This window comes from Alligator mississippiensis, chromosome 4 (assembly GCF_030867095.1).
Source record: "Alligator mississippiensis isolate rAllMis1 chromosome 4, rAllMis1, whole genome shotgun sequence".
Classification (NCBI taxonomy): Eukaryota; Metazoa; Chordata; order Crocodylia; family Alligatoridae; genus Alligator; species Alligator mississippiensis.
The window spans coordinates 153535716-153562519 of NC_081827.1; the positions used below are offsets into that span (position 1 = coordinate 153535716).

At 48.1% G+C, this 26804-nt stretch overlaps 1 protein-coding gene across 4 annotated transcripts in view; it reads right to left on the bottom strand.

Annotated features, from left to right (window-relative positions):
- Positions 1 to 26804, bottom strand: part of MPP3 (MAGUK p55 scaffold protein 3) — a 147380-nt gene that overhangs the window by 89671 nt on the left and 30905 nt on the right. The window contains exons 1-4 of one of the 4 annotated variants that reach the window (XM_059726819.1): positions 24368 to 24760; positions 12823 to 12935; positions 2011 to 2129; positions 537 to 614 (exon numbers count right to left, since the gene is read on the bottom strand). In XM_059726819.1, coding sequence (XP_059582802.1) covers positions 537 to 614; positions 2011 to 2129; positions 12823 to 12847 — 222 coding nt within the window. In that variant the 5' untranslated portion in view covers positions 12848 to 12935; positions 24368 to 24760. Of the gene's footprint in view, positions 1 to 536; positions 615 to 2010; positions 2130 to 12822; positions 12936 to 24367; positions 24765 to 26804 lie in introns of those variants that run through there. The other 3 variants (XM_059726820.1, XM_059726821.1, XM_019500484.2) reach the window with 3 other exon arrangements.

Consider the following 26804-nt stretch of genomic DNA (forward strand, 5'->3'; position numbering starts at 1 on the left):
TATGCAGGGGGTCGGACTTGATGATCTATTGAGGTCCCTTCCGACCCTAACATCTATGAATCTATGAATCTATGAATCTATCCCAACTACATAGCTGACCCAATAAAATATATCACTCTAAGAAATCCTTGCCTCTTGCATAATTTCTGAACAACCATAGTTACAACATAATGCTTACACTACTATTATAATTAAGGATATTTCTGTTATCTGTGTGACCAGATAATTTTTAAACCCAAGATCTTGAACTTCATAGTAATTTGTAGCAATAAGTTTCACAGTCCTATATACGCTAAATCATTTAAATTAATTCTCAAATCCTCTTTTAGAAGTATAACTGTTGAAGGAGGGAATGCTGCTGTTCTGGCAGCAAGTCCTTTTTTTTCTTTACATGCGAACAAGTCATATATTAAGGTTTAGTTTTCATATGAGTGACTACAGTTTGAGACTTCCAATCTTTTCCTGTATAAATTTCAAATCTAAGAACGAAAATAACATCATTTATGAATAAAGTAATAGGAATAAAACATACTTACATCCTCTACCAGAGCTGCTGCACTATGTAAAACAGGGGTTGGACTCTGCCTTTCATAATGACGGAGCTTTTCATGTATCTGAAACAGAGAGGTTTTTAGGCAAATGACAATATGGAAATGCAAAAATACCCGAATTTTTCACCATTGCAACATGTTCAAAGTAATTACTTAAAAGTTCTATTGCTTGCATCAGAAAGAATTATGTACAAAGGAAAGTTTATCAAGGTGACAGTAATGCATAGGGAACCTTTCAAAACTACCTAAAAAAGTTCGGAGCACAACTTTCATTTTGCGCCATTAAATCCCTTGTCGCTTTTTGAAATTCTCCTATATAACCTGGGGGAAGGGAAAAAAATTGAAGACAGTGCACAAATGCTTATCTTTCTGCCTTAATATTCTATACTCATGTTCAGACATCAATCACACTTGACTTAGGATCAAGACACTGTTTTGGTAGATAAATTATTTAGCTCTGACAGAAAGACAGAAAAAGATTGAAATGGATACTATCATAATGTGTAAGTCATTATTCTATTCTATTCTATTGTGAACCCTCCCCCATTAATCTTCTGAAAGCCTCATTAAACCTTGGTCCATCTGGTTGCCACAGGAATCAAATTTTTTTTTATCTAATATCAAACATTTCTGAAAATTTCACATAAACAACCATCAGTTCTGAAGATCAGTCAATGTAGAGCTGATTCTTTTTGACAAAGGAAATGTAAGATTTCACAAAAAGAAATGAATTTATGGACACTGAAATTTGCACTTATCAATGACATTAAAGTGAAATTTCTATACAGAAAAAGCAATTATTTAAATGTAAGAAAAATATCAACTGAGGATAGAGAATTCCATGCCCTTTCTGAGTTGGAAAGAAGACAGTTTCTCCAGCTTCAAGATTATCTTAATTCAGGAATAGTCAGAAATGTTAAGGGTATTTATACACATACTTTTTTGTGCCGTGACACACCAGAGATCCACCACTTCGAAGCAGACTCGATTAATATGGTCCGCTTCACATGTGAGCTGATGCGAACTGTGTTGTACCATGTGCAGTTGTATAAGTGATGAAATGCGTGTCAGCGTGTAAAAAATGGCAGCAGTGCGCTTTTGAACTAAAGCACCTTCAATGTGTTTTAGTTCAAAAGCGCACCACTGCCATTTTCTCAGCACTGACATGAGTTTTGCTGCTTCTACAACTACAAGTGTCACAGCACTTGGTGTTTTTCAAAGTGCCTGGCACTGCAGCTCTTACTTGTGTAAAAATGCCCCAAGTCTAGAGCAAATAAGACTTAATTTTCATAAAATACCGCTTTAAATATAAACATGAACAGTTTGAAGTACACCAGTCTATATCTAGTCTGCTCTGCTCCATAACAAATAAGTATTTGCAGATTACCATGGCTAAAAAAATTCAAAGAAATGCAAATTACTCCCCATAAAGAAAAAATTATTTCAAGAAATAATTTACCTTAATTAAGTAACTGAGACTCTTCTCACTGAAGACATCTTTAAGGAATCCCATTTCTTCTTTGTGATTTGAATCAGGTCTTAGCTGAGATGTCAATAGGGCTAAGGTTTCATGTAATCCTAAATTAATTACAATGTATACAGAACAAAAATGTTTTAGGTAATGTATCTTATTTACTGTTTGTTATAAACTCTGCATTAGTTTTACTAGTCCACATGCAAAAAAACCATTCTTTTGATAACCAACATTATATTGAAATTTTCAGCTAACTTTCAGGTATTTTTCTCTCAAAGTTAGTCTCCCTTCTTAAACAGCTGATCCTCTTTGAGATCTGATATCTGGTATACTGAAAGACAGAATCTTGATTGGTTCTTTAATAAGTCATTTTGAAATGTAGCTTTCCTCTGTCTATTTCTGTCAGACCTTATAACAGCTGAATCTAACACAATTTAAGTAACTAGGAATCATATTAATACATTCAATCTAATCTACCTAGAATTACAGGAAGAAGGATGAATGTGCTGTGATTTGTCACCTCCTCTTACCCAACGCTGCCTCAGCTATGCTCCATATTAGAAACTTAGCTAGCTTCCAAGTAAAGTACCAAACCTGGTTCAAAATGTATTTGCTGGTAAGCTGTAATAACAATCATAATATAAGCAAATTCAATATTTTAGTAGGAGGGAGTAAGCCAAAACAAAACAAAAAGAAACAAAACACAAAAAAACCCCAAGAAGATATCACTTTGGGAAGGGAAATTAGACAAACATGAGTAAGTTAGTTAGAAAGAAGTTAAAAGGAGCAGTCAAAAATGTAAAAGGCCTGGAGGCAGCCTGGAAGGTCTTTAAAACCACCATATTAGAGGCTCAGGAATAGTATAGACTGAAAACCAAAGGCCACATCCAGACAAGCGTAGCCATGTGGTATGTGGCACCACAAGCCCATCTGCAGTGCCACGCACAGCACATTCAGGTGTTCTCCATGCTGCTATCTTGCAGCGTGGAGGGTTTTTTTGACCCCAGGAACAAGGTGTACTGCTGCTTCTTGTCCCCAGGTAAAACAAATGTCCGTGCTCATGTGGATGTGGCCAAAAAGGACAACCAGCAGTCAAATCAACACTCTGCATAGTTTACTAGCAGAGTTAAGGAGGTGATCCCCAGCAAAAAGGCACTGTCAAAAAAAACAGAAGATGTCCCCAAATCAGGGAAATGGGAAAGCCCACCAACTCTGGCAGGTCAAATGTGAAAATGTAATAAGGCAGGCAAAAAAAGAATTTGAGGAACATTTAGCAAAAGGTGCTAAAGTTAATAATAAAACATTAAATACATCAGAGGCAGGAAGCCAGCTAATCAATGACATTATTGCAGATGACCAAAGTGAAAAAGGTACATTCAGGGAGAAAAAGGGCTATAGCAAAAAAAAACTAAAGAAGTCTCTGAATTGGTCTTTATTATACAGCATATTGGAGAGATTACCACATCAGCTCAATTCTTCCTAGCAGACAGGTCTGAAGAATTTGACAACAGAAAAGGTATTAGAATAAATCAATAAATCAGCACACATGAGTTACTGGGACCAGATGTTATTCTCCCTGGTGTTCTGAAGGAAATCATATGTGAAACATAAAGGTGGAACTGTTGGCAATAGCATCTAAAATATTGTTATAAACTGTCTCTATGCCAGAGGACTGGTGGGATGCCAACATAACATACATCTTCAAAAAAGGGCTTCTGGGAACTGCAGACCAGTGTCACTTCTATAAAATCAGCAGTCACATGGATAAGTATGATATACTTAGGAAGAGAGTCAAAATGGTTTTTACAAAAGGAAATCCTGCCTCACCAATCTATTGGAGCTCTTGGAGGGTGTTAACAAGCACATGGACAAGGATCCAGCTGATGTAACATATGTGGATTTTCAAAATCTTTTGACTAGGTCCTTCACCATAGGACTAGAAAGAAAGTCCTTTGGTGGATCAAAAGCTAGTTAAGAAAAACAAGGGGTCATTTAAATGGTCATTTTTCAGGATGGAGGAAAGTTGATACATTGGTTCCCCCAGGGAATTGTGCTGGGCCTGGTTTTGCTATATATTTTCATCAACAACTTGAAAAGCAGAGTGTACAATGACATCTCCAAGTGTGCAGGTAATACTAAATTATTCTGGGTAGTCAAATCGCAAGCTGATAGTAAGGAACTGCAGAAAGATCTCACAAAACAGAGTGAGTGGACAAAAAAGTGGCAACTGAACTTCAGCATTGACAAATGTAGAGGTTGGGCATAACTAGATTAAAAAAGGAATTAGATGAATCCATGGAGGACAGGTCCACTAATAGGTATTACGTAAAAGAGTCATGCATCCTCTGAACAAATGATGCCAGGGAGGGCACATCTACATGTGAAAGTAATGCACACAAATAAACTACAGAGCAAATTGCTCCGCAGTAAACTACTCCCAGGTGCAGTCTGTACAAGCGCACCTGGGTCAGGAGCAAATTGAGGTGGGGGGAGCAGTTTAGACCAGGACTGCTCCTGCTCTGCTCTGCCTCCTTGCAACAGCCACAGGGAGCTCCAGGAGGCAGTCCCAACATAAAATTAACACCACTGGGCTGATATTGGTCAGGCATATGTTAGGTGAGATCCGTGATCAAACTAAAAATATTGGCCAGAAATTACAAAGGTAAATGAAGTTATACCAGTGGTACCACCTTGTACAGGTGTAGCTTGTTTTACTTGGTGAGCATTGGTTTTGCTCCACTGACACAAAACATAATTTTGCTGAACTAGCTGTATCCGGGCTAGGAGGGTAAAGTGTTTTTTGTCTACCATAGTTTGAGCATCAAGGGAAGTGTGGCTGACCCAGCCACACCCCCCCCCCCCCCCCAAGGTACGTGTAGCAATGTATGTGGCTCATTCAGGCTACAAACTGGTATGCCTGCTGGAGGTCCCTCAGAAAGGGGAAAGGTTCCTGCAGTGGGTAAGAGCAACATTCTGAAATGCTCTAAAATTCCCAGGGACAGGAAGACCAGCTTGAAGACCTGATTATGTTGCAATGGAGTCTGGTTTAGACAGCTGGGTGCCAACCCTCCTCCATAAAAGACTGCCCTGTGCTTTTGGTCTCCGGTAGGGCTGTGCGAACCAGCACCATTTCATTTTGACTTCTGGTTTGCCATTTTGAAGGGACAGTGTTTCATTTCATCGTTTTGTTTAGCTTTGAACCACTGTTCCATTTCATTTCACCAAAACTGTTTCACTGAGTCAACACGTTTCAACCTTTCTCCCATAAGCTATAATGGGGAATCATGAAAATGCCTATAACTTTGTCATTTCTTGCCTGATTCAGATGAAAACTGCAGGGATGATAGCCCCTTCTGAGGGAATGAAGCCTGCCAAGTTTCAAGAAGATAGGTGCAGAGGTGTCTGGGAAACTGCATCTCAAGTTGCTGACAAGCAAATCTCGTGTCACTTGCTGACAGCGGCAGCCTCCTGTTATCCCATGCAGATCTGTAGGGGTGTGGGGCCATGCCAGACTCCTCCTGGGCGTGCAGCCCCCAGATCTGTGCACGGGATGACAGGAGGCTGCTGCCTAGGACTGGCACTGGGTGCAGCCCACACCCAGCACTGGGAAGACTGGTGCTGCCATTGGCCCCAGGCAGCAGCAGCAGCCTCCTGTCGTCTCACATGCAGATCTGGGGGCCCATGCCCCGGAAGGAGTCCAGCAGCACTGGGAGGGCAAGTTGAGCTCCATGGAGCTGGTGGAGCTGCTCAGAGCGCAGTCCTGGCTCTCCCCACCTCCCGCCGCCAGGCTGCACTCCGACCGGTTCTGCCAGCCCCACGGAGCTCAGCCCAGTGGTGGGAGGCAGCAGGAGAGCCAGTGGCAGAGCCACTCAGAGCGCAGCCCTAGCCAGTGGCTCTCCCCCGCCTCCCGCTGCCAGGCTCAGCTCTGTGAGCCTGGCGGAGCCAGTCTGAGTGCAGCCCCATGGCGGAAGGTGGGGCTTCTGCTCCGAAGCACAGCCTGCTCCTGCCCTGTTCTGCCCCGCTGCAGCAGCCAGGGGAACCTTCAGGCACTGGCCACAGCTGCTTGGGTGCCAGGGGATGCTGGGGGAGGCAGGCTCAGCCTAGCAGGTTCTCCGGGGGCACAGACTCAGCCTGGCAGGGGATGCTGTCCCAGGAGCCTGTGACCAGTGCACCATGGATGCTCTCTGGTCTCCCCATGGTGGTGGACAGGGCACCGTGTCCACAAGGCATTTGTGGGCCATCTCTTCCACCCCCCGCAGTAGGGTGCCTGGGCAGCTGCCCATGCACTCCAGGCCAACAGGGCACCCCCAAGACCACACACACTAAGTTTCAAGCAAAAGTCTTTATTTCCATCTCCAACAACAGACTCCCTCCCACCTCTCTTCCCAACAACAGACCCCACCCCAGCCCCAACCCCACTGCCCACCAACAAAGCACCCTCTTCCCCATACAACTATATACAGTGTAGTGTGTGACCTCCCAGGGGGAACAGTGGAGTGGAGGCACCTACGGGATGGATCCTGGGGAGAAGTGCCTGGCACCCCAGCCTCTGGCCACAACACGAAGGGTGAGGCTGATGCGGTGAGACCAGCAGGCTGTGGGGCTTGGCCGGGGCGAAGGCAGTGCAACCTGCTCCTCCTCCACCAAGGGCTGGGGTCAGTAGGGCCCACATACGGTGCTGCCCCACTGCAAGCAACTCCCACTCAGGAGCTGCATGGTACCCGGGTGAGCAGCAGGGAGTGGCCCAGGTTGGGGGTGGGGGGTGGGGCAGACTGCTGGGGGACCTGGCTTAGAAGCAGGGGCAAGGGGCCTTGGCCACTCCAGAAGGCACTGGACCTCACCCCAGGCCCACTGGAGGAAGTAGGCACTGGGCGGCTGCCAGGGGGCAAGCAGGGCCAGGGACTGGACTGCAGGTGACTGCCAGGGGCCAGATGGGGCTGGGGCTGGGGTCAGGGGCTAGGCCATGGACAGCTGCCAGGGGCCAGGAAGAGTCGGGGCCAGGGGCTGGACCGTGGGCAGCATGAAGGAGACCACCAGGTCCAGAATGGTATCCAGCACCTGGTGGTCCTCCTCCGTTGTCTCTACTGCACAGGCCACCACGGTGGCCTCCAGCTCCTGGGCCTCAAGCGTCCTCTCAAGGAGGTGAAGAGTCTGTCCCAGAAGGCATGGTCCTCCTGTTCCCTTTACCACCCTCACTCCAGGTCCTGGGCTCACCGGGCCCATGAGTCCACTAGCTGCTCTCCTCTGCCACTGTGGCCAGCTGATCCAGCAGAAGGGTGCAGTCCTGTGTGCACCACTGGAGGAGGCAGCACATGCGGAGGGAGCTTGCCAATGGTAGAGGTGCCCCTGGAGGTGCATCCTTGCCGGTGGCTGGTGCTTCTCCCCCATGTGCAGCTGCTGGACCTGCAGAGCCAAGAGACAGAGGTTCTTTGTGAGAATTTGCAACACTTCAGAGATAATATGCACTGTACTAAGAAGCTGTGAACTGCCCAGTCTTAGATCAGGGGCTGCAAACACACAGGTGCCCAGGGACCTCGGTAAGTTGGTTGGGTAGGTCCTGCCACAGGTGGCCGCTGGCCTAGCCTTCCATCCCCACTCCATCCAAAGGGGCAGGCAGCCCACTTGGTGCTTGCTACAGACAACCTAACTTCCCAGTCCTTTACCCAAGCCAAGCCAGGGCTGGCTCCTGCCAGCAGCTGCCACAGCAGCTCTGGACCACTTCCCCGCTTCTCCTCCTACAGGCCAGGCAATTTGCTCCAGTAGCACTAGGCCCATGCTGCCCAGGGTCAGGGGGTGAGGGGCTCCCACACAGCTGGGACACGGAGCTGGTCAAACCTCCTACCTTTCCCCCTCCCTCCCAGCAGCCCTCTCCACAGATGCGGCCTGGGCCAGGGCTCCCACTGCACAGCACCCCTTCTGAAAGTCCCCCAGGCACACCACGACAAACTGTTTGAGCACTCTGAGGGGTGCCCGACCCACTATGCCCTGCTGATGATGATCACCATGGTGCCCCATGCACAGCTGAGAACCTGGCACGGGGCCCTGGGCTTCGATGGTGCTCTAGGCAAGCACATGCTTCCCCGCAATGTGCGTCACCACCTTGAGGGGCATCTCTGCCTATACTGTGAGTGCTTGACCTCTGCAGCTGAGGAGGAGATTGTCGCTGCCATCAGTGAGTTTCTCTCCATGCGACAGGCCCCTGGCTGTCAAGCTAGGAGGGTGCTGGCATCTCAATAAAGTTTTGAACTGCCTCCCTCTCCGTAAGTATTGAGGGGGGAAGGGAGGGAGGCGGAGAAAGAAATTCTGAGCGGCAGGGTGGATCTCGCCCAGGCAGGGCGGGGGGAGGGGCAGGGAGGCGAGGAAATGGGGGCCCCCACCCCCACTGTGCAGGTCCCCTGGCTCCAGGCATGCAGCCCAGGGATGGGTGGACGAGCTGGCATAGGCACGGGTGGTCGCAGTGTCCCCTTACCCACCCCCAGCCCTCCTCTCTGTGCAGGGCTTACCAGATGGGCGTGGCAGGCGATCCTAGTGGTCCAAGTCTGTCCCTGTAGGTGGCGAGGTGCTGCGGCTGCCTACAGTGTCCCAAGGTGTGGAGGCACGGCACCTGGCTGCCTGTGCAGTGGCCCCCTCCGGAGAGCAGCTGAAGCTGGTCACCACTGGGGCCATCCCCAACCTGTCCTCTCCACAGGGGGTGCGCACACCAAGTTGGCGGGGCAGGTGTTGGCCCATGCTCCCTGAGTTTGCAGATGAGGCCGGGGACAGGGAGTGCACTGGGACCTGCGCCTTATGCCCTGAAGGGCCCTCCTCAGGAGACTGCTCATCACTGCTGGGTCCCAACAAAGGCTCTGGCAGCCCGCCTGTGCTGGAGCAGACATGATGGCCATGTCTAGGGTTCCTTGTGGCCAGGATTTAGTCCAGCTGCCACATAAAGGCCATAGTCCTGCAGGTAGCCCCAAGCACTAGTCGTGATACATTATGCGGACCCATTGGGCCCACAGGACCTTGACCTTTATGTGACCACTAGTTGCCGCATTCCTGCACGCAGACCACCATGTCTTCATAGATATGGACGCTAGACCGGCTGCCCTGGGCAAACTGCCTCTGCACGTCAGTCTCACCCCACACTGTGATGAGGTCAGTGGTCTCTCCCTCTGACCAGCTGGGGCCCCAAGGCATTGCCTGCAGCATTGGGGACACTGCCATCATGGCTACTTCCACGGACTTTGGGGACTCAGGCAGAAACTCTGGGTGCCAGCAGGGCTTAGCACATGCCCGCAGCTGAGGAGCATGATGCCCAGGGGGCAGGCAGGTGGTGGAACAGGGGCCAGAGTGAGAGTCTGACAGGGCACAGATTTATGCCTGAGTCACCATCTACATGCACACTTCTGCACAGTATTTACTGTGAGGTTAATCTACAGATAGTAGCCAAACATGCAGTAGACTAACTTATTGTGCAGCAAATGCTATGCATGTGTAGATGATGACTCTTTACTGCGCAGTAGATTAGTCTACTGCGCAGTAAAGAATCATGTGTATACATACCCACTGCAGAGCAAATTAGACTACTCCACAGTAAAACACATGTGTAGATGTGCCTGGAGGGTATGACAGGGCATGGATTATTCTAGACATGCCCTGTATATATATACATTCACCTTCTAAAGCAGAGGTGGCCAACCTGAAACATGGGTGCCACAAGTGCCCCAAGTAGCCTGTGTGTGGCATGCATTAGATTGGGGATGGGACAGGCAGCACAATAGTAAACAGGGCAAGGAACAGAAAGCAGAGCATGAGATCAAGCAAGAAGCAAAGGGCAGAAATCAGAAAGCAGAGCAGCAGCTTAGCCAGGGCACATAAGACAAGGAACAGAAAGCTTAGTAGCAGATCAGGTAAGGGAAAGGGATCAGACTGGCATTTGGGAAGGGTGCAGGGCTAATTTGTCTATGCCTGCCAAAAAGGTTGGTCCCACTGATCAAAAGCACCTACTTATGCCACTGTCAAAGACAGGATACTGCCTGACTCAATATGGTACTCTTTACATACTGATGTTCCTTGTTCTAAGTGTTTCACCCTAATCATTATGTCCTTGTAATCCCAAGTGATGTTTGTTCATGAAAGATCTGATCTCAGACCTAATAAGGGCCACCAGACTAGGCTCCACTTGGGAAAGCCATAGGAGGTTCATCAGATGACTGCCTGTTTTGTAGCACAACTACAATTTATATTAATCAGGTAACTTTGCCTAGAAATACCACCCTGGCCCTACTCATTCTTTGGCCCCTGTTAGAAACTAAGGTGCGGTGCAAAGAGGTAAAGACAGGAGACTTTTGGACAGCATTGCCTGGAGAGCACACAGTAGCTCTTTTTCTGAGAGCAAGGCATTTTCAGTTGGCAAATAATGCAGGTGTCGTCCAAAGAGGATTAAGAGTTAAACCTAGTAAGTTTTTTTCCTGGTGGACAACAGGCGATGAGCTTGCATCCATCTGACAAATGGATACAAACCTTCTGGGATTTTCCTTGCCAACTGCTTTCTCCTATGCCTTCTATCTTATATTTCCTCCCACTGGTCAAACAGACCTTTCCCTAGTAACAGCAATCTCAGTGCAAGCTCAGTAAAGATCTTTTTCCTCCTATAACTCTAATGCTTGTTGTACCACTTGTTGTTAGGTTAGGACATTAGCCTCTCCTCATTTGATTTAATGCTTATTACATTTTTTTCATTGGGTAGAAAGTGGTATGAGATTTTAACACTGGTGTGACTGACTACACTGTTACCAGCTGAGAGAGACTTGTATTTGTCCAGTGGGAGCCTGGCAACAGCTTGCACCCTTGAGATCCAAGTGTCATACCAAACTAGGTCCCTCCTGAAATCTGATCTTCTCTTTCCAGTTTCATTTATACTAAAATATATTTGATTTCCAGTAACTGCATTGACAGAAAATTTAACTGAATTAGAACTAAGATTGTTGAATTGATTTAAACTAAAATTGTATCCCATGAGAGAAAATTATTGTATTTACTCAAATCCCAGACAACCCAGAATTTAAGATGACCCCCCCCATAATTAGATTCTATACATGGACGAGAGGTTCATTTTAAATTTATCCTCCCCAGTGCTGGTGGGGCCTGACCCCTGCCTCTTGTCCCCTAATGCGTCTCTGCCCTGACTACCTGACCTCATCTTATCCCCCATGTGCATGCCCCACCAAAGCCTTGAGTACCTTCCCATCCCCCACAACACCTCCACCTCTGCCACTTACCTTTGCATATAAATTGGCTCCAGCAAAGGTAAGAGGTGCGAGAGCAGGTGGGGAGAGCATGAGGGGGGCTGAGCAGAGGTTGTTGAAGGAGAAGAGGGAGCGTGGAGAGCAGAAGTTGTGTGGAGGAGGAGGAGGCAGTGGGGGCAGGTTGTGGCCCCAAGCCTGGGGCAGGATCAGAGCCAAAACCACAGCAGCTGCCTGCTCCCCTGCTGCCTCATACTCTAATCCAGGGGTAGGCAACGTTTTTTGGCCAGAGTGCCAAAAAACCACAATGTCTACCTTGGAAGGTGCCGGAGTGCCAGCATGCCAGAAAAACAAAATTTGGGGGTGGGGCACAGTACATGGCAGGTCGCACTGCATATTAGTATATTTAATAATCATAAATGTTGCCTTTGTTGCTGTGTACATTTTTTGTTAAGCATGTTGCAGTGGGAGAGAGAGAGAGAGAGAGAGAAAGAGGGAAAGAGAAAAAAAAAGAGGAGAGCAGAGAGAGAATCAGGCACATACACACACACACAGAACCACATGTGCACAAACACAGAGAACCAAAATAGGCACATGCACACACACATCCAGAGCCAGACACATGTGTGCACACACAGACACACAGAACCAGAGGCAGACAAACATACAGAACCAGATGCATGGGTGCACAGAGTCGAGCTGCTGGGCCACCGGACAAAGTCCGACCCAACAATGTCCTGGGCCTACCGGAGCCCCTGTGCTTCCCTGGGGAGCCAGCCCCCGGGCTGCAGTGCGGCCAGCTGAGGCCCTGACCCAGAGCCTACCCATCAGTCCAACCACTTACCCACTCCACACAGCTAAGCCCGCAAAGGTGCGGCGCTCCTGGCAAGGGGCAGTGCCAGCCTCATCCCAGTAGGGGGGCTGAGCCAGTGCTGGGCTTGGAGTGGGTGGGAATCAGGCTGGCTCAGCTGCAAGCCCTGCTGCAAGCAGCCTGGGCTCCATAGTTGGCAGCAGCTACCCAGAGCTGGGGCTGGCTGCAGCCAGGAATCTGCAAACAGGTGCACACGCGCCTCAGAGCAGACAGGGGGGTGAGGGGGGGAAGCTACCCCAGCTCTGGGTAGCTGCTGCCAACCATGGAGCCTGGCCTCCTTCCAGCAGGGCTTGTAGCTTCCGCTGGGAGCAGCCCGGGCTCCATGGTTGGCAGCAGTTACTCAGAGCCGGGGCTGGTAGTGGCATGCCGAGCAAAATGGCCTCGCGTGCCAGGGGTTGCTGAACCCTGCTCTAATCCAAGATAAGGGGCTTTTTTCCTTCTCAAAGTGAAGAAAAATTAATCCTGGAGGGAACACTATTTCTCTAAGGCACTCTGCCTTGGAGTGTCTTCATCTATTTCATGATTTGACCAGGGTTCATTTATCATGCGATGGCCATTTTAAAAGTGCTTTGCAGCCATGCATGTGTGTTATGTCATGACTGTAGAGAATTTTCAGGGGCCCGATGCTGTGAAAAATAATTTGTGTAATCACCCTAAGTTTTCAAACACTCTTATAATTAGAGAAAAATTCAAACTAAATACCTGCATCTTCTGAAAGCACCGGCATGGCTGTTTGTTCTTAATCCTGGAGGCAAATGTTCAACTTCAATCAAAATGAGTATTTCTTTTTCCTGGACTGTGATTCAGAGTAAATCCTAAAATAAGCAAAAATAATGTTTGAAGTCTGGTATCAGGCACAAAGAGATCACAAAATCATTGAAAAAGTAGAGCTGGAGGAGACCTCAAAAGATCTAGATCAAATGCTTGCTGAAGATAGGATCCTCCTTGACAAAACCAATATTATGTGAAGTTCTCACTGATAGAACAAGTCAGATATTAAACGGATAAAAACAGGAACTACATTTGATCTTAGCCATGTGAAAAAACCAATAGTACTCAAGTGTTTGTCTAATCTGTTCTTAAAACCTTCAGAGGTCCCCTCTAGGCAGCCTGTTCCAATGCTTAACTGACTTCATAGTGAGAAAGTTATTCCTAATACCCAAAATGAAAAGTCCCCCCATGAGAACCAAGTCCTGAGATTTGGGAACTTTGGTTAGTTGTTTAAAGAAAGCCACGTCTACCTCTTCCTCCTGCTTTGACAGACCTCAGCAGACACCCTTGCTATTCTCCTCTCTGACCTTTACCCAGAAGCTTTCAACAGGTCTTCCTCCTGCTTCATACTGCACCTCAGACATGGCATATGTCTCTTTTACATACAGAGCAACACTGTCTCCTTCTCCCACCTCTTCCTGCCTTTCCTGTAAAAGTTATATCCATCTATGAAAGTAGGGCTAAAGCTTCATACAGTGCCTCTTTCTTTCTTAGGTTCAGGGTCCAGTAAGTAATGTAGTTCTGCTTTCATTTGCATAACCATATACCTCATTCTACGGAGCATTCACAGGAGGCTGCACGCTGACCAGGCAGGTACAGGGCTATATACAAGCACCCTGAATGTCCTGGAAAAAAAAACAAACAGAGGACCCTCCCATGTTTTAGCCCCAGTAGCTGAGTGGTTAGGGCACTTGACCAGAAAGCAGATGACCTGGGCCCCAGGCTCATCTTAGGCAGAGGGGGTTTGAACTTGTACATCACTGGTTTTCCAGCACAGTACTGTAACCAACAGTACAGGATAGATATTGTACAGCTGCCCTTCAGTGCTCCTTCTGAAGCGAAGACACTGCACCTTGCATTTGACAGTTATTGAATAAAATTGATGGCGAGAAGTACAGCAATGGATTTTTGGCCCCACTGGGAGAAACAATCCAGGCTAGCACACAGAGCAATATCTGTCTCACTAAGCCCCACCTATCTCCCTCTTTTAGATCCCCAGTGATCCAGCTTCAAGAGCAAGGCTGATAAAGGCTGCAGATAATGCCTAACCTGCAGTGTGGCAATTGAAGCACTGTGCTAAAAAGTCCAAGACACTGATTCAAATCCCCTCTGGGTGATGGGAATTTAGAACCCAGATCATCTGCTTCCTGGGTAAACGCCCTAACCCCTCAGCTAATGGAGCTAAAATTGGTCCCATTGCACCCAATAGCCTAACTTAACAGTGGGCAACTGGGGCATAAGCCCCAGGCTCCGATGTTAAGAGGGTACCAGATTGGACTGAAAGGGGGTACCACCCTCTTCGGCTGCTTGATGCTGCTACTGAGATGTGTGGCACCTATGATTTGGGTCCAGCAGCTGAGGGCTCATGTCCTTAGTCCCCTCATCAGCCCCTCATCAGCACCACACTACTTGGGAGATGCCACTGCTGGGGAAGGTGTCCGTGCAGCCAGGGGATACATAGCCATGTACCTGCCTGGCCACTGTGCAGCCTACCGCACATGATCAGTAGTAGTGTAGCAGTATATACATTCAAACTGCACAGCTAAAGGAATTGCAAACTATAAGCATGTGCCCAAAGTGCTACTTATGCCTATATGGTACTTTGCCATCTGTATATTATAAAGGGTAATGAAAATTCATTTCTACTGTATTAATTCAAACAGAAAGATGCACCCAAATTTTCGGACAATCAGTAAGTGTGCGTGTGCATGTGTGTACGTACACTTGCACTTATATGCTTTATAAATTCTGGCAAGTAATTTATATCCTTGCAAACATGCCTTTATTCGATTTTTTTTATCTAATACACATAACCAAATATATTTGTAGCACTTCATTGCAAAAAACTGAACAATATTTGACATCTCCCAAACAACGTTAACTTCTCTTCCACCGAGTCAGTTAGAGATGTAACATCTTTGAAGCATCACATTAGTCTCCATCTTCATAGATCACCAAGCCTTAATAATCCATTCACACAAGAGAAAGAATCACACACTGTATTTGGCTAGTTAGAATCAGCTGTTTCTGCCATTTGGAAGCCATTTCTGATAAAGATTTTAAAATGTATCTTTAAAAGACTTGCTTACACAGATATCCAAAGGCTGAGTCTGTGATATCATCCCACCTTGAATGATAATCAAATCTGTGGTGGGGTCAGGTTTTCTAAATATCATCAGTTGTATGTCTTTCTTAAGAATCCATCACAGGTATTGAATTTAGTTTCAAACAGACAGCAGACTGCCCAAACCATACTTGCTGGGGCCAATTCAGGATCAAAGCTCTTCTGTTATCCATCCTCTTACCTGTGCTTGAACAAAAGTTCCTTTTGAAAATTTCTCTAATGGCTGGCTTTTGCACTCACAAACTACATATAAAGACAATTTATGTCCATATGCTGTCACAGAGTATTACAATTATCTCCTGCTTCTCATTTCCTACAGTGATCACTCTAACCTGTTTCTTCCATTTTTTGAATTGTGGTATTCAAAAAAATATAAGTGTCTATTCAGTCTTTCCTATCTGCCCAAATTAGAATTGTTTGCTAGAATGGAGGGTAATAAAATGCTGAAAATGCAAAAAGCTTTTCTTCCAATTCTTGAAGAGACTTCTGACATATTTAAGGGAAAGGACCTGGGCAGGCGCAGGTGTATCCTGCAAATCAATGCCACAACACAGGTGGTGTTTCCAGTACAGGTTTGGCTGCTTTGACCACAGGATGATGTTCCAAGAAGAAGGATCACTAGGAAGAGATGGGATCCACCTGACAAAGAGAGGGAAGAGCATCTTCACAGACAGGCTCGCTAACCTGGTGAGGATGGCTTTAAACTAGGTTTGCTGGGGGATAGAGACCAAAGCTCTGCGGTAAGTGGGGAAGTGGGCGACCTGGAGGAAGAGCAGGCAGGAAGGGGCAACAGAGGAGGTGTTCTCATTCTTCCTGAGAAACCAGGGCAATCAACTAGCTACCTTAGGTGCCTGTACATGAATGCACAAAGCCTGAGAAACAAGCAGGAAGAATTGAAAATCCTTGCACAGTCACAGCACTATGACGTGACTGAAATAACAGAGACCTGACTCTCTGGAGCACTGTCATGGATAGGTACAAACTATTCAGAAGAGGAGGAGTTGCACTTTATGTAAAAGAGTTGTGTAATTGCTCAGAGCTCCAGTATAACTGGAGGCAGGCCTGTCAAAAGTCTCTGGGTTAGGGTCAGAGGAGAGAACAACAAGGGTGATGTCATGGTTGAGGTCTGCAATAGACCACCACACCGGGAGGACATGGTGGATGAGGCTTTCTTCAAACAGCTAGTGGAAATTTCCCAATCACAGGTCCTGATTCTCATGGGGGACTTCAATCACTCTGCCATCAGCTGGGGAGGCAATACAGCAATGCTCAGGCAATCTAGAAAATTTTTGGAGAATGTGTGGGGACAGCTTCCTGGTACAAGTGCTGGCACAGCTGACTAGGGGTTGTGCTCTTCTTGACCTGCTGCTCACAAACAGGGAAGAATTGGTCAGGAATGCACTAGCAGATGGCAACTTGGGCAGCAGTGACCACAAGATGACTGAGGTCAGGATCCTGAGAAAAGGAAGGATGGAGAGCAACAGAGTAAGGACTCTGGACTTCAGAAAATCAGACTTCGACTTGCTCAGAGACCTCATAGGCAAGATCTCCTGGCAAGCCAGTCTGAGGGGGAGAGGAGTTCAGCAGAGCTGGCTGTACTTTAAAGAAGCCTTACTGAGAGTGCAGGAACAAACAATCCCAATTAGCAGGAAGACTAGCAAGTATGGCAGAAGACCAGTTTGGCGTAGCAGGGAACTCTTCAGTAAACTAAATCACAAAAAGGAAGCTTATAAGAAGTGGAAACTTGGACACACAACTAGGGAGGAGTGTAAGAGCATTGCTCAGGCATGCAGGGACAAAGTCAGGAAGGCCAAAGCACAATTAGAGTTGCAGCTAGCAAGGGATGTGGAGGGTAACAAGATGGGTTTCTACACGTATGTCAATAACAAGAGGAAGATCAGGGAAAGTGTGGGTCACTTAATGAATGGAGGAGGGAACCTAGTGACAGAGGATGCAGAAAAGGCTGAAGTACTCAAGGGCTTTTTCACCTCAGTCTTCACAAGCAAGGTCAGCTCCCCAGTTTAGGAAGAAGATGAGCAGCCAACAGCGGCTAAAGAACAGGTTAGTGGCTATTTAGAAAAGTTAGACATACACAAGTCCATGGGGCTGTGGGGTTGGATGGGATGCACCCGAGGGTGCTGAGGAAGTTGACTGATGTGACTGCAGAGCTGCTGGCCATTATCTTTGAAAATGCACAGCTATCAGGAGAGGTCCTGAATGACTGGAAGTGGGTAAACACAGTGCCCGTATTTAAGAAAGGGATAAAGGCGAATCCAGGGAACTACAAACAGGTCCACCTCACCTCAGTCCCTGGAAAAATAATGGAGCAGGTCTTCAAGGAATCCATTTCTAAGCACATGGAGGAGAAGAAGGTGATTAGGAAAGTCAGCATGAATTCACCAAGGGCAAGTCATTACTGACCAACCTGACTGTCCTCTGTGATGAGATGACTGGCTCTCTGGATGCAGGGAAACCAGTGGATGTGGTAACACCTTGATTTTAACAAGGCTGTTGATACAGTCTCCTACAACATTCTCTCAGGCAAGCTAAGGAAGTATGGCCTTGATGAATGGACTGTTGTAAGGTGATGTTCCCACTGGACCACATCCCCGACCTCACCAACTGCTTCCAAATGTCTTTTCTCATACAGGAGCCACCATGCTTCCTTTTCTTTGGATTTCAGGGCTGTCTTCAAAATAAAAATGCCTGCCACGCTTTTTTTGTTTTTACCAATGTTAAGTGTTCAGCTCCATTTATTCCAGTCCTAAGTCCTTCATATGGAAGCTGATGGACTATTAACCATTTGTAGGAGTCTGGGGCTCCAACCTCCACCTCAATGTTAAAAATAGGTCCAGTCCAACGTTAAATGAAAGCATGCAGCCTTCCTTTACACAATATTGATAAACAAAACAAAACAAAACGAACCCACTTGGGGTGCAGTTCTTGTTGTTAATTTTATGAGCACTTCTTACCCAAAGTCCTGTTGATGTTATAGGGGTCTAAAGTATCCAGGGCATCCCAAAATTAACTCTGCCCAGCTACTATACCATTCCTGAAATATTCTAAGGCTCAGATCCCTGAAGTTTCTGACCAGCTTTGGGTTTGTCATACCATGCACCCAAATCCACCACTTCCTGGAGTTCTCTCCTGGTCTCAGCTCCATAATATCATATACATGTCCATTAGCCTCAAAACCACCCCTGCTGCTGACCACACTATACCCTCCTACCCCCTGTGTCAAGCATTCAGTTATACAAACACTGTCAGCCTATCCCCACAGTGCTTTTGGGGGCTAAGGTACCCACAGGCAACAAGTAAAATGCTTAAGGCAACAGAAAAGTCTAAGTGCTTCTAGCACACCACACTAAACTTGAAGTCAATACCACCTGAGTTTCTCATCTCTACAGAGTCCTTAATCAATGGGTTGTCTGTAAACACACCATCAATCCCATTCAAGGGTCCTCACTCCCCTTCTCTCTCTCTTGGGCTGCCATTTCCTCCTCCTTTTATCCTCAGTGCCTGCCCACATGCAAGCTATTTGCTTCCTCAAAAAGGGGTGGGGTGTCACTGTGCACTCCTGATAATGTTCAGGTTGGTCACAGCTTGTTTGTGATTTTTCCTGTCATGGTAAGCTCGTTCCCCACCCCTTCTGTTCTTCTTTTCCCTCACAGGTGGATAGAAAACTGGCTCGAGCATCAGGCATAGAGGGTAGTAATCAATGGCTCGATGTCTAGTTGGCAGCCGGTATCAAGTGGAGTGCCCCAGGGGTCGGTCCTGAGGCCAGTTTTGTTCAATGTCTTCATCAATGACCAGGAAGATGGCATAGAGTGCACCCTCAGCAAGTTTGCAGATAACTCCAAGCTGGGGGGAAGTAATAGATACATTGGATTCAGAGTGACCCAGACAAATTGGAGGATTGGGGCAAAAGAAATCTCATGAGGTTCAACAAGGACAAGTGCAAAGTCCTGCGCTTAGGACAGAATAATCCCATGCACTGGTTTAGGCTGGGGACTGACTATCTGGGCAGCAGCTCTGCAGAAACGGACCTAGGGTTTACAGTGGACAATAAGCTGAATATGAGCCAACAGTGTGTCCTTGTTACCAAGAAGACTAATGGCATACTGAGCTGTATTGGCTGGAGTGTTGCAAGCAGGACAAGGGACATGATTATTCCCCTCTATTCAGCACCGGTAAAGCTACTTCTGCAGTACTGTATTCAGTTGTGCCCTCCACTACAGAAAGGATGTGGGCAAATTGGAAAGAGTCCAGAGGAGGCCAATGAAAACAGTGAGGGGGTTGGTGCAAATGACTTTTGGGGAGAGGCTGAGGAAACTGGACTTATATAGTCTAGAGAAGAGAAGACTGAGAGGGGATTTAATAGCAGCCTTCAACTACCTGAAGGGAGGTTTGAAAGAGGATGGAGCTAAACTGTTCTCAGTGGTGGCTGATGACAGAACAAGGAGCAATGGTCTCAAGTTGCAGCAATTGACATTTAAGTTAGATATCAGGAAGAATTTTCTTACTAGTAGAGTAGTAAAGCACTGGAACAGGCTACCCAGAGAGGATGTAGATTCTCCATCCTTGGAAGTTTTTAAGACCTGGCTAGGCAAAGCCTTGGCTGGGATGATCTAGTTAGGGCTGGTCCTGCTTTGAGCAGGAGGTTGGACTAGATGACCTCCTGAGGTCCCTTCCAACCCTAATTTTCTATGATTCACTTGTCTTTCTGACATATTGATTCACCACGTTTTTAAATGCCATGTTGTCAGTAACCAGATGGACTAAGCCAAAGAAAATTTACGTCAGTCCTTTCAAGTTCATGAATAGTGACAGAAATGAAAATTTTCTTCAATTAATGGATCACTTCCTTTGAAAACATTTCAAGGGCTACATATTAAGTAGTATTAAATGGTCATCATCAAGAGTCTTAGATCATTTGCTTTTATGGTTGCTTAGAGCACATCTCACACCACATGCCATAAAAAGAAGTCCTTAACTCCTTGTGACGGAGCCGTCATGAGGCCGGTTACAACTCACAACATTGACTGCCCACCTGTCTAGGGAAGTCTGCCCACCTGTCTCACCTGTCATGCCATGTGACTGCCTGATTGGACTTGCTCCCACCTTCAGGCTGGTCTTCAGCCTGCTCAAGCCCTTAGTGAGGTACCCAAAGGTGCTCCACCATGCTCCTGAACCATTAAATGGCTGGTTCAACAACTATTCTACCCAATTTCATTTGAGCTTTTTGTTTTAAGGCAGGAAACTTCTGATTTGTATGCTGCCCTTGACCACAGGCTTGCTTTCTAATGAAAATCTGTTGCAGCACAAGAAACCTTAAACACACTCAATATATCTTTAATGGAAAGAAAGCTCCTTCCTGAGGTGCATGCATCAGAACAGTGAGACCTTTCTTTCCTCAGCCAGCTATATAAATGCAAACCTTCTAATAAAATACATAAGAACAAAGCCAAAAGGAGACGTTAAATATGTGTTTTCTTCCAAATATAAGTAGTGTCACTAAGGTTAATGAGATTACTCGCATGCTATACAGTCAAAACATGATTTAAGTGCTTCACTAGAACAGGGCTAGAGTATTCCTAAATTTGAGTACTGCCCTGTAGTCCAGCGGTCTGCAATCTTTTAAGGCTGCCAGCTGGATTGAACCAGTTCAGGTGAGAGGTGTGCCAGAGGGTGAGCCCAGCTGCTGCTCTAGTTTTTCCACCCTGCTGGCATGGGGGAAAATGTTGGCTGCTGCTACTTTTTTCTGTGCCTGCATGAGGAAAGTGCCTGCCACCATTGCTATTCCCCTGCACCGGCACAGGAAAAACATCCACTGCCACTCTTCCCTGTGCAATGAGGGGAAAGTAACTGCTGTTTAAGTCTCCCACCACCTAATGCCACCAAACTCCCATGTCCATGGGCTAGATAAAATGCTCCGTGGGCAGATTCGGTCCACTGGCTGTAGACTGCCAACCCCTGCTATAGATCATATGACCCAATAGTCTGTCTCCGACAACATCAAGAGATTATGGTAAGGTTTCTGTCCAAATTCAGATTGATACATTAGGTTGCAGATCTTAAGTGTTTTAAATTATGGAAGTAGGTACAATACAGAATTTTGGTGTAAGCGATACAGCTGTTTCTTTAACAAGACAGCAGTGACCACTTGAAATCGTACTTGCAGTGCCAGTATCCTATTTGGCATTTTCAATTAGGTATTTCTTGTCATATAACTCTCTTGTAACTACTCCAGGCTTGACTGTATGGCTCACTATATTAACACCACGGTTTTTATCCTGATCATACTTGATGGACAAATAAAGAATTATGACAATGATAAACACGGATTCTTTGAAGCCATATGAACATTTCAAAAGCAAACCAAAGAAACTGGGTGCTCATACTAATTATTTCTGCTAAACTATTTGGTGATGTTTAATAAGCACATGGGACACTTGAATCCATGCATCTAAGTAAGAACTGCTGAAGTGAGTTACTGTATGGTTGAACTGTGGGCCATTATCCATTACTAAACTAAAGCTGAATCTTTTAGCATCCAAACTGAATTTTACATTAGTTATTCCATGGCTACACTCAGAATTGTGCAATGACTCGCTTCAAACAAAATCCAAGTAGCTGTAATAGGTTGTAATATTGTCCATTTGATTTAAATAGATTTATGCCAAGGTTGAACCATGGTTGATCGGGAATTTCATTATTTCAGATTTTCTTTTGCATTGTTTGCTGTATTTATTGTATATTCCAGGTGAGTAAACCTTGTCTTCAAGGCAATATCTATGTATGACCAAAATAGCATTTTTTTTTTTACTATTCCTTTATCAATATCCAGTTGGACACTTTATATTATGCTTAACATTTCTTGCTTCATACTGTAAAATATTATGACCTGTCATTTGTACAGAAATGCTTTATATGCAGCAATTTCTCCTCTGTACTTCCCTCCCCAGCCCAACCCCCTCAAAATGATGGGAGGAGACTGGAGCTTTAAGAATGTAGCCAAGGCTGAATTGAGTAATTTTTGTATTTCTTGTACTGAAAATAGAGAACGTGCAAATGATTAACCTGCAATCCCTCGAAAGTATGACCCTTTACAAGGTCCACCGTGACCTTGTGTGTGGTCTGAGAAACATGAATATTATTCTAACACACTTCGGCATAACCCCATTGGAGAGCCAAACATTTTAGCTAAATTAATTTTTGCTATAATGCAGGGATGGGCAAAATACGGCCCCTGGGCCAGATCCAAGTGCCAAGGGATTCTATCCAGTCTGCGGTGGGTCCCTCAGCCCTGCCTGGCCCAGCTACAGGTGGCAGCCTAGGCTGTGGCGCATGCAGCTAGTCCCACCACCCGCAGGCACACAGCAGGGTGGGGGTGGCGCAGAAGCTAGACTCAGGGTCCCGGCAGCCCCCACGGCAGTGGCTCACCCTTCCTGGTTGCCAGTGCCAGTATCTTCACCACCACTGGACCCAGCCCCATTGCTCAGGCACCCCAGCCTGTCTGCTCCGCACCTATGGCCAGAGGTGCTGAACAGAGCAGGAAGCCAGGGTCTCCACGGAAGCTCATCTGTGACCCCCAAAGGCAGAGCACGCTTGGCTAGGCATATGGGATGGGGCCACAGGTGGGTGGGGAGCAGCATCAGGAGTGGAATAGGTTGATGAAGCCAGGGCGGCTCCCCGCACATCCCTATGACCAATGCCAGTTCTGCAAGCAGGGACACGTGGGGAGTGGATTGCAGCTCTGCCCCGGACCCCAGTCCTACAATCCCAGCCCCAACCCCATCTGTCCTGCTCCTGACCACACAGCTGAGCACACCCTGCCCAAGCCAGTCCTGGACCGATCTCCATGGAAACCCTGCCTGCCTATTCGCCCAGTACCCCCAGCAATGGGTGCAGGGTGGATAGGCCAGGGGCACCAGGCAGGGGTCAGCATCTCCCCCCCCCCAACCACCGCAGCAGCTCACTAAAACTATTTAAGTGGCCCTGAGCCCAAATAATTGCCTACCCCTGCTATAATGGGGACCTATAGGCATGCGGTGAGGCTGCTTGGCCATACTGTAATTACAGTGCGTTGGAGCAGACTTGATTAATCAAGTCTGCAGAAGCGTGGTAATTACTGCGCTCCAGCAGACTTGAGCGTCACACGTACTGCTGCCCCTGCACTGAAAAATGGTGGCGGAGTTGTTTGAATAAAGCTCGTCCAATGAGCTCTAGTTAAAGCTGCCATTTTTCAGCATGGGGATGCTGATGCACGTGATGCCCCTTTTGAGCATGTGTATAAATGCCCTATGGTTTTACCTGTCAATCTGGGTTCATAGGTTAACGTACAATGTAGCTTCAGGATTGTGGAGGTATTTTTTCCAAAATGGATAATAAAAATCATTTTTATTTATTTTTTTTTTTTAAGCTTTTGCATTTTAACAACTTTTCCAAAGAAAGCCCTCTGGAAAGCAGCGCAGGAAAGGCACCTGCAAACGATTTGGGGTGTTTTGCAATTTCATGCCTTCCAGCTGTGAGGCAATTCTTTGTTCACCAAAAAATGCAATGCATGGCCCACCCAATCTTTTCCTGAACCGTGGGATGCGCTTAAGTACGGTATTGGAAAGCAGAATGAAGTCGCTAGGATCTTTTTTTTTTTTTTTTTTTTTGGTATGCAAATCACTGCTGCTCCGGCGAAGATGCTAATTCCCACAAGGCAGCTGCATTAGGCCGGGCCTTTTTCGGTGCTTCGCTATCATCCTCCTCCCATCACTTCAGACATGTCAGACCTGGGGCATGCGAGCGCACGAAGAATGAAACCCAAGTCGCGGCCCCGGCCCCGCACCCCGGGGTGCGAATTCCGATACTTGCCAGGCCCCCACACCCCGCCCCGCCCCGCCGCCAGGCTCCCGCCGGCCCGGCCCGGCCCGGCCCGGCCCGAACCTGGCAGCGCGGGGCGAACAAGGCGCCCGCCGCCGCCGCGTCCCCGCTTTGTTTCCCGGTCCTGAGGCGGCCGCCGCAGGTTGGGGCGGTGCAGCCGCGGCCCAGCGGAGCCGGAGGCGCGGGGGCCCGGGGCCGCACGAGGGAGCGCGGGGCAGCGCTGCGGGCAGGGGCTCCCGCCGCGGCCCGGGCCGTTACCTGCTGCTGGGCCGAGGGCCGGCGTCCCTGCTGCAGCGCCGCCTCCTCCCGCGCGCGAAGGAGGAGCGGAGCGTCCCCGCGCTCATGCGCCCCTGCAGCGCCCAGCCGCACGCGCCGCCCCCGGGCTCCCCGGCCGCCGCTCCTCGCCGCGCGCAGCCGCCGGCCAGCGAGCCCGGCGCGACCCCGCGGCCGCTGCCTCCCGGGCAGCGAGAGCCAGGGTCGGGCGGGACGGGACGGGACGGGAAGGAAAGGGAAGGGAAGGAGGGGCCCTTCGGCACAGGCCCAGGCCCAGGCCCAGGCCCGTCCTGTCCTGAGAGCGAGGAGCGGCCCCAGGCCTGCAGCACACCTTGGTTCAGGGTCTGGCCGCGCAGGGCGGGGGCGGGCAATTATTTCAGGCGGAGGGCCGCTCCGCTTACCGAGTGTTGGCAAGCCATCGAGGGCTACATGATGGGCAGCCAGGGGCAGATAAATATTAATTTTCTACATTTTTAGGGGCCTCGCGGGCCGGATAGAATGGCCTGCCGGGCCTGCCTCCGGCCCGCCAGCCACATTTTGCCCACCCCATCATAGGGTGTCCCTGCTCCCAGGAGCTTGAGAGCTCAGCATGACCAGAAAGGACAGCTGTGAAGCAGGGCAAGCAGATTCTGTCATGAGCCGCCATTACTGCGCCCGTATCGCAGGGTATTGTGACAGTTTTAAGGAGTCTTGCCTTTTTATTAGTATTATTTCTACCTGGACATTGGCGATGTGTCAGGGGTGCACGCAGGTGCCCTGAGCATGGCGGTGCACCCCCTGAGGAAAGGTACTGCCAGCAGCTCCTGCGGGCAGTTACCGCTCACTGCTGCCCCCTCCTTGCTACCAACATTGCTGCCGGTGTCTGCGGGCAGTCCGCTATTGCCACTGGCCGCCGTTGCCACTCCCAGCAGCGTCTGTGGGTTGTTGCCAACCACTAGTCGACGCTCGCCACCTGCCCCCGCCCAACAGCATCGCGGCTGCCTGTGGGAGCTCCCCACTTGCCGCCACCACGCTCTCACTGCCAACAGTGCTGCTGCCGCCTGCAGGAGCTCGCCGTGCCCCCCAGCCTCCAGGGGCACGTGGTGTTCATGCACCTGGAGCTCCTTTGCATGATGGTAGGGCCTAGTAGAAAACTGGAAGACACTAAGCAGGACAAAAGCAGGAGATGGTCATTTGATACCATGGCTGAGTTCATAGGTCGGGCACAATCAAAGGCATGGAAAACGTTAAAGGTAAGGACTGCTAACTTGTGTTTGATGTGGCGGAAAGTGAGGAGCCAGTAGACAGATGCAAAAAGAGGGATGGCGTAGTCCAGTGAAGGGAGCCAACCTTTTGGTAAGCGTGCCGGGGGTCACAGCATGCCAAAGGTAAGTCCTGCACCCTCCCTGAGTGCCAGTAGGGTGGCCATCCTAGAGGACAGTCCGGTTGTCCTCTGTTGATACAAAATCCAACACCTTTATGTCTTCTGTTTTTCTCTTGAAGATCAAAATAGAGGATATAAAGGCATCGGGTTTCGTATCAGTAGAGGACAGAGTAGCCACCCTAAGGACCAGTCTGATCCCCTTCTCCTGCCCAATCTGGTGCTCTGTTTTTTTATTCTTCCCTTAAAAACCAATTACGTACCAACCTAGTGAACTGCCAGCTCAGTTTTACATGGTCTGGGACTATCGTACTGTCCAAATCCAGTTTACTTTGGAGTCGCCCTCTATCAAACCCTGTCATACAAAGAACACATCATGAAGACAAATGCAAAGGTGAGCACTGGGAACAACATTCTTTATAAGCTCGCCAATTCAAAATGGGGAGCTAGCCCCTCAACCATCTGAACCACAGCTCTGGCTTTCAGCTTCGCCTCTGCCAAGTATGCATGCCTTGTATGGGACGGATCCATACACGCTAAGCGCCTTGACCTCATTCTGAACAACAGCTTCTAATGGTTCACAGGATGTTTGAAGCCTGCCAGCCTAAACAGCATGCTGGCTGGCATCACTCTACCTGACATGAGAAGAGCAGTGGCCAGCAGGAGAGAACAATTGAGACAAACTGAAGGTGCGAGACACCTGCTATATGACCATCCCACAGCACACAAACATCTTAAGTCATGCAGGAGTTTCCTCACCAGCACCCAACTGCTTGATGCTGCACCCAAGGAGACACAACTACAAGTGTGGAGCGAGAGGCAAAAGAAAATACATGACAGCAGAAAATGGACATTGCAGCAGCCAAGCCACTGGGGGCTTAGAAACCATGGCAAAGGTGGTGATGCCTCAACTGCCTATGTACCGGAGTCGGATGCTTCAAGGAACTAATGAAGAAGAGGGGCTACACCATTGGTTCAACCACCTGTGACTGCAGCACAGAGGCTTAGACTATGCAACACCTGCTTGAAGGCACGTGTACAATGAAAGACATCACAAGGTAC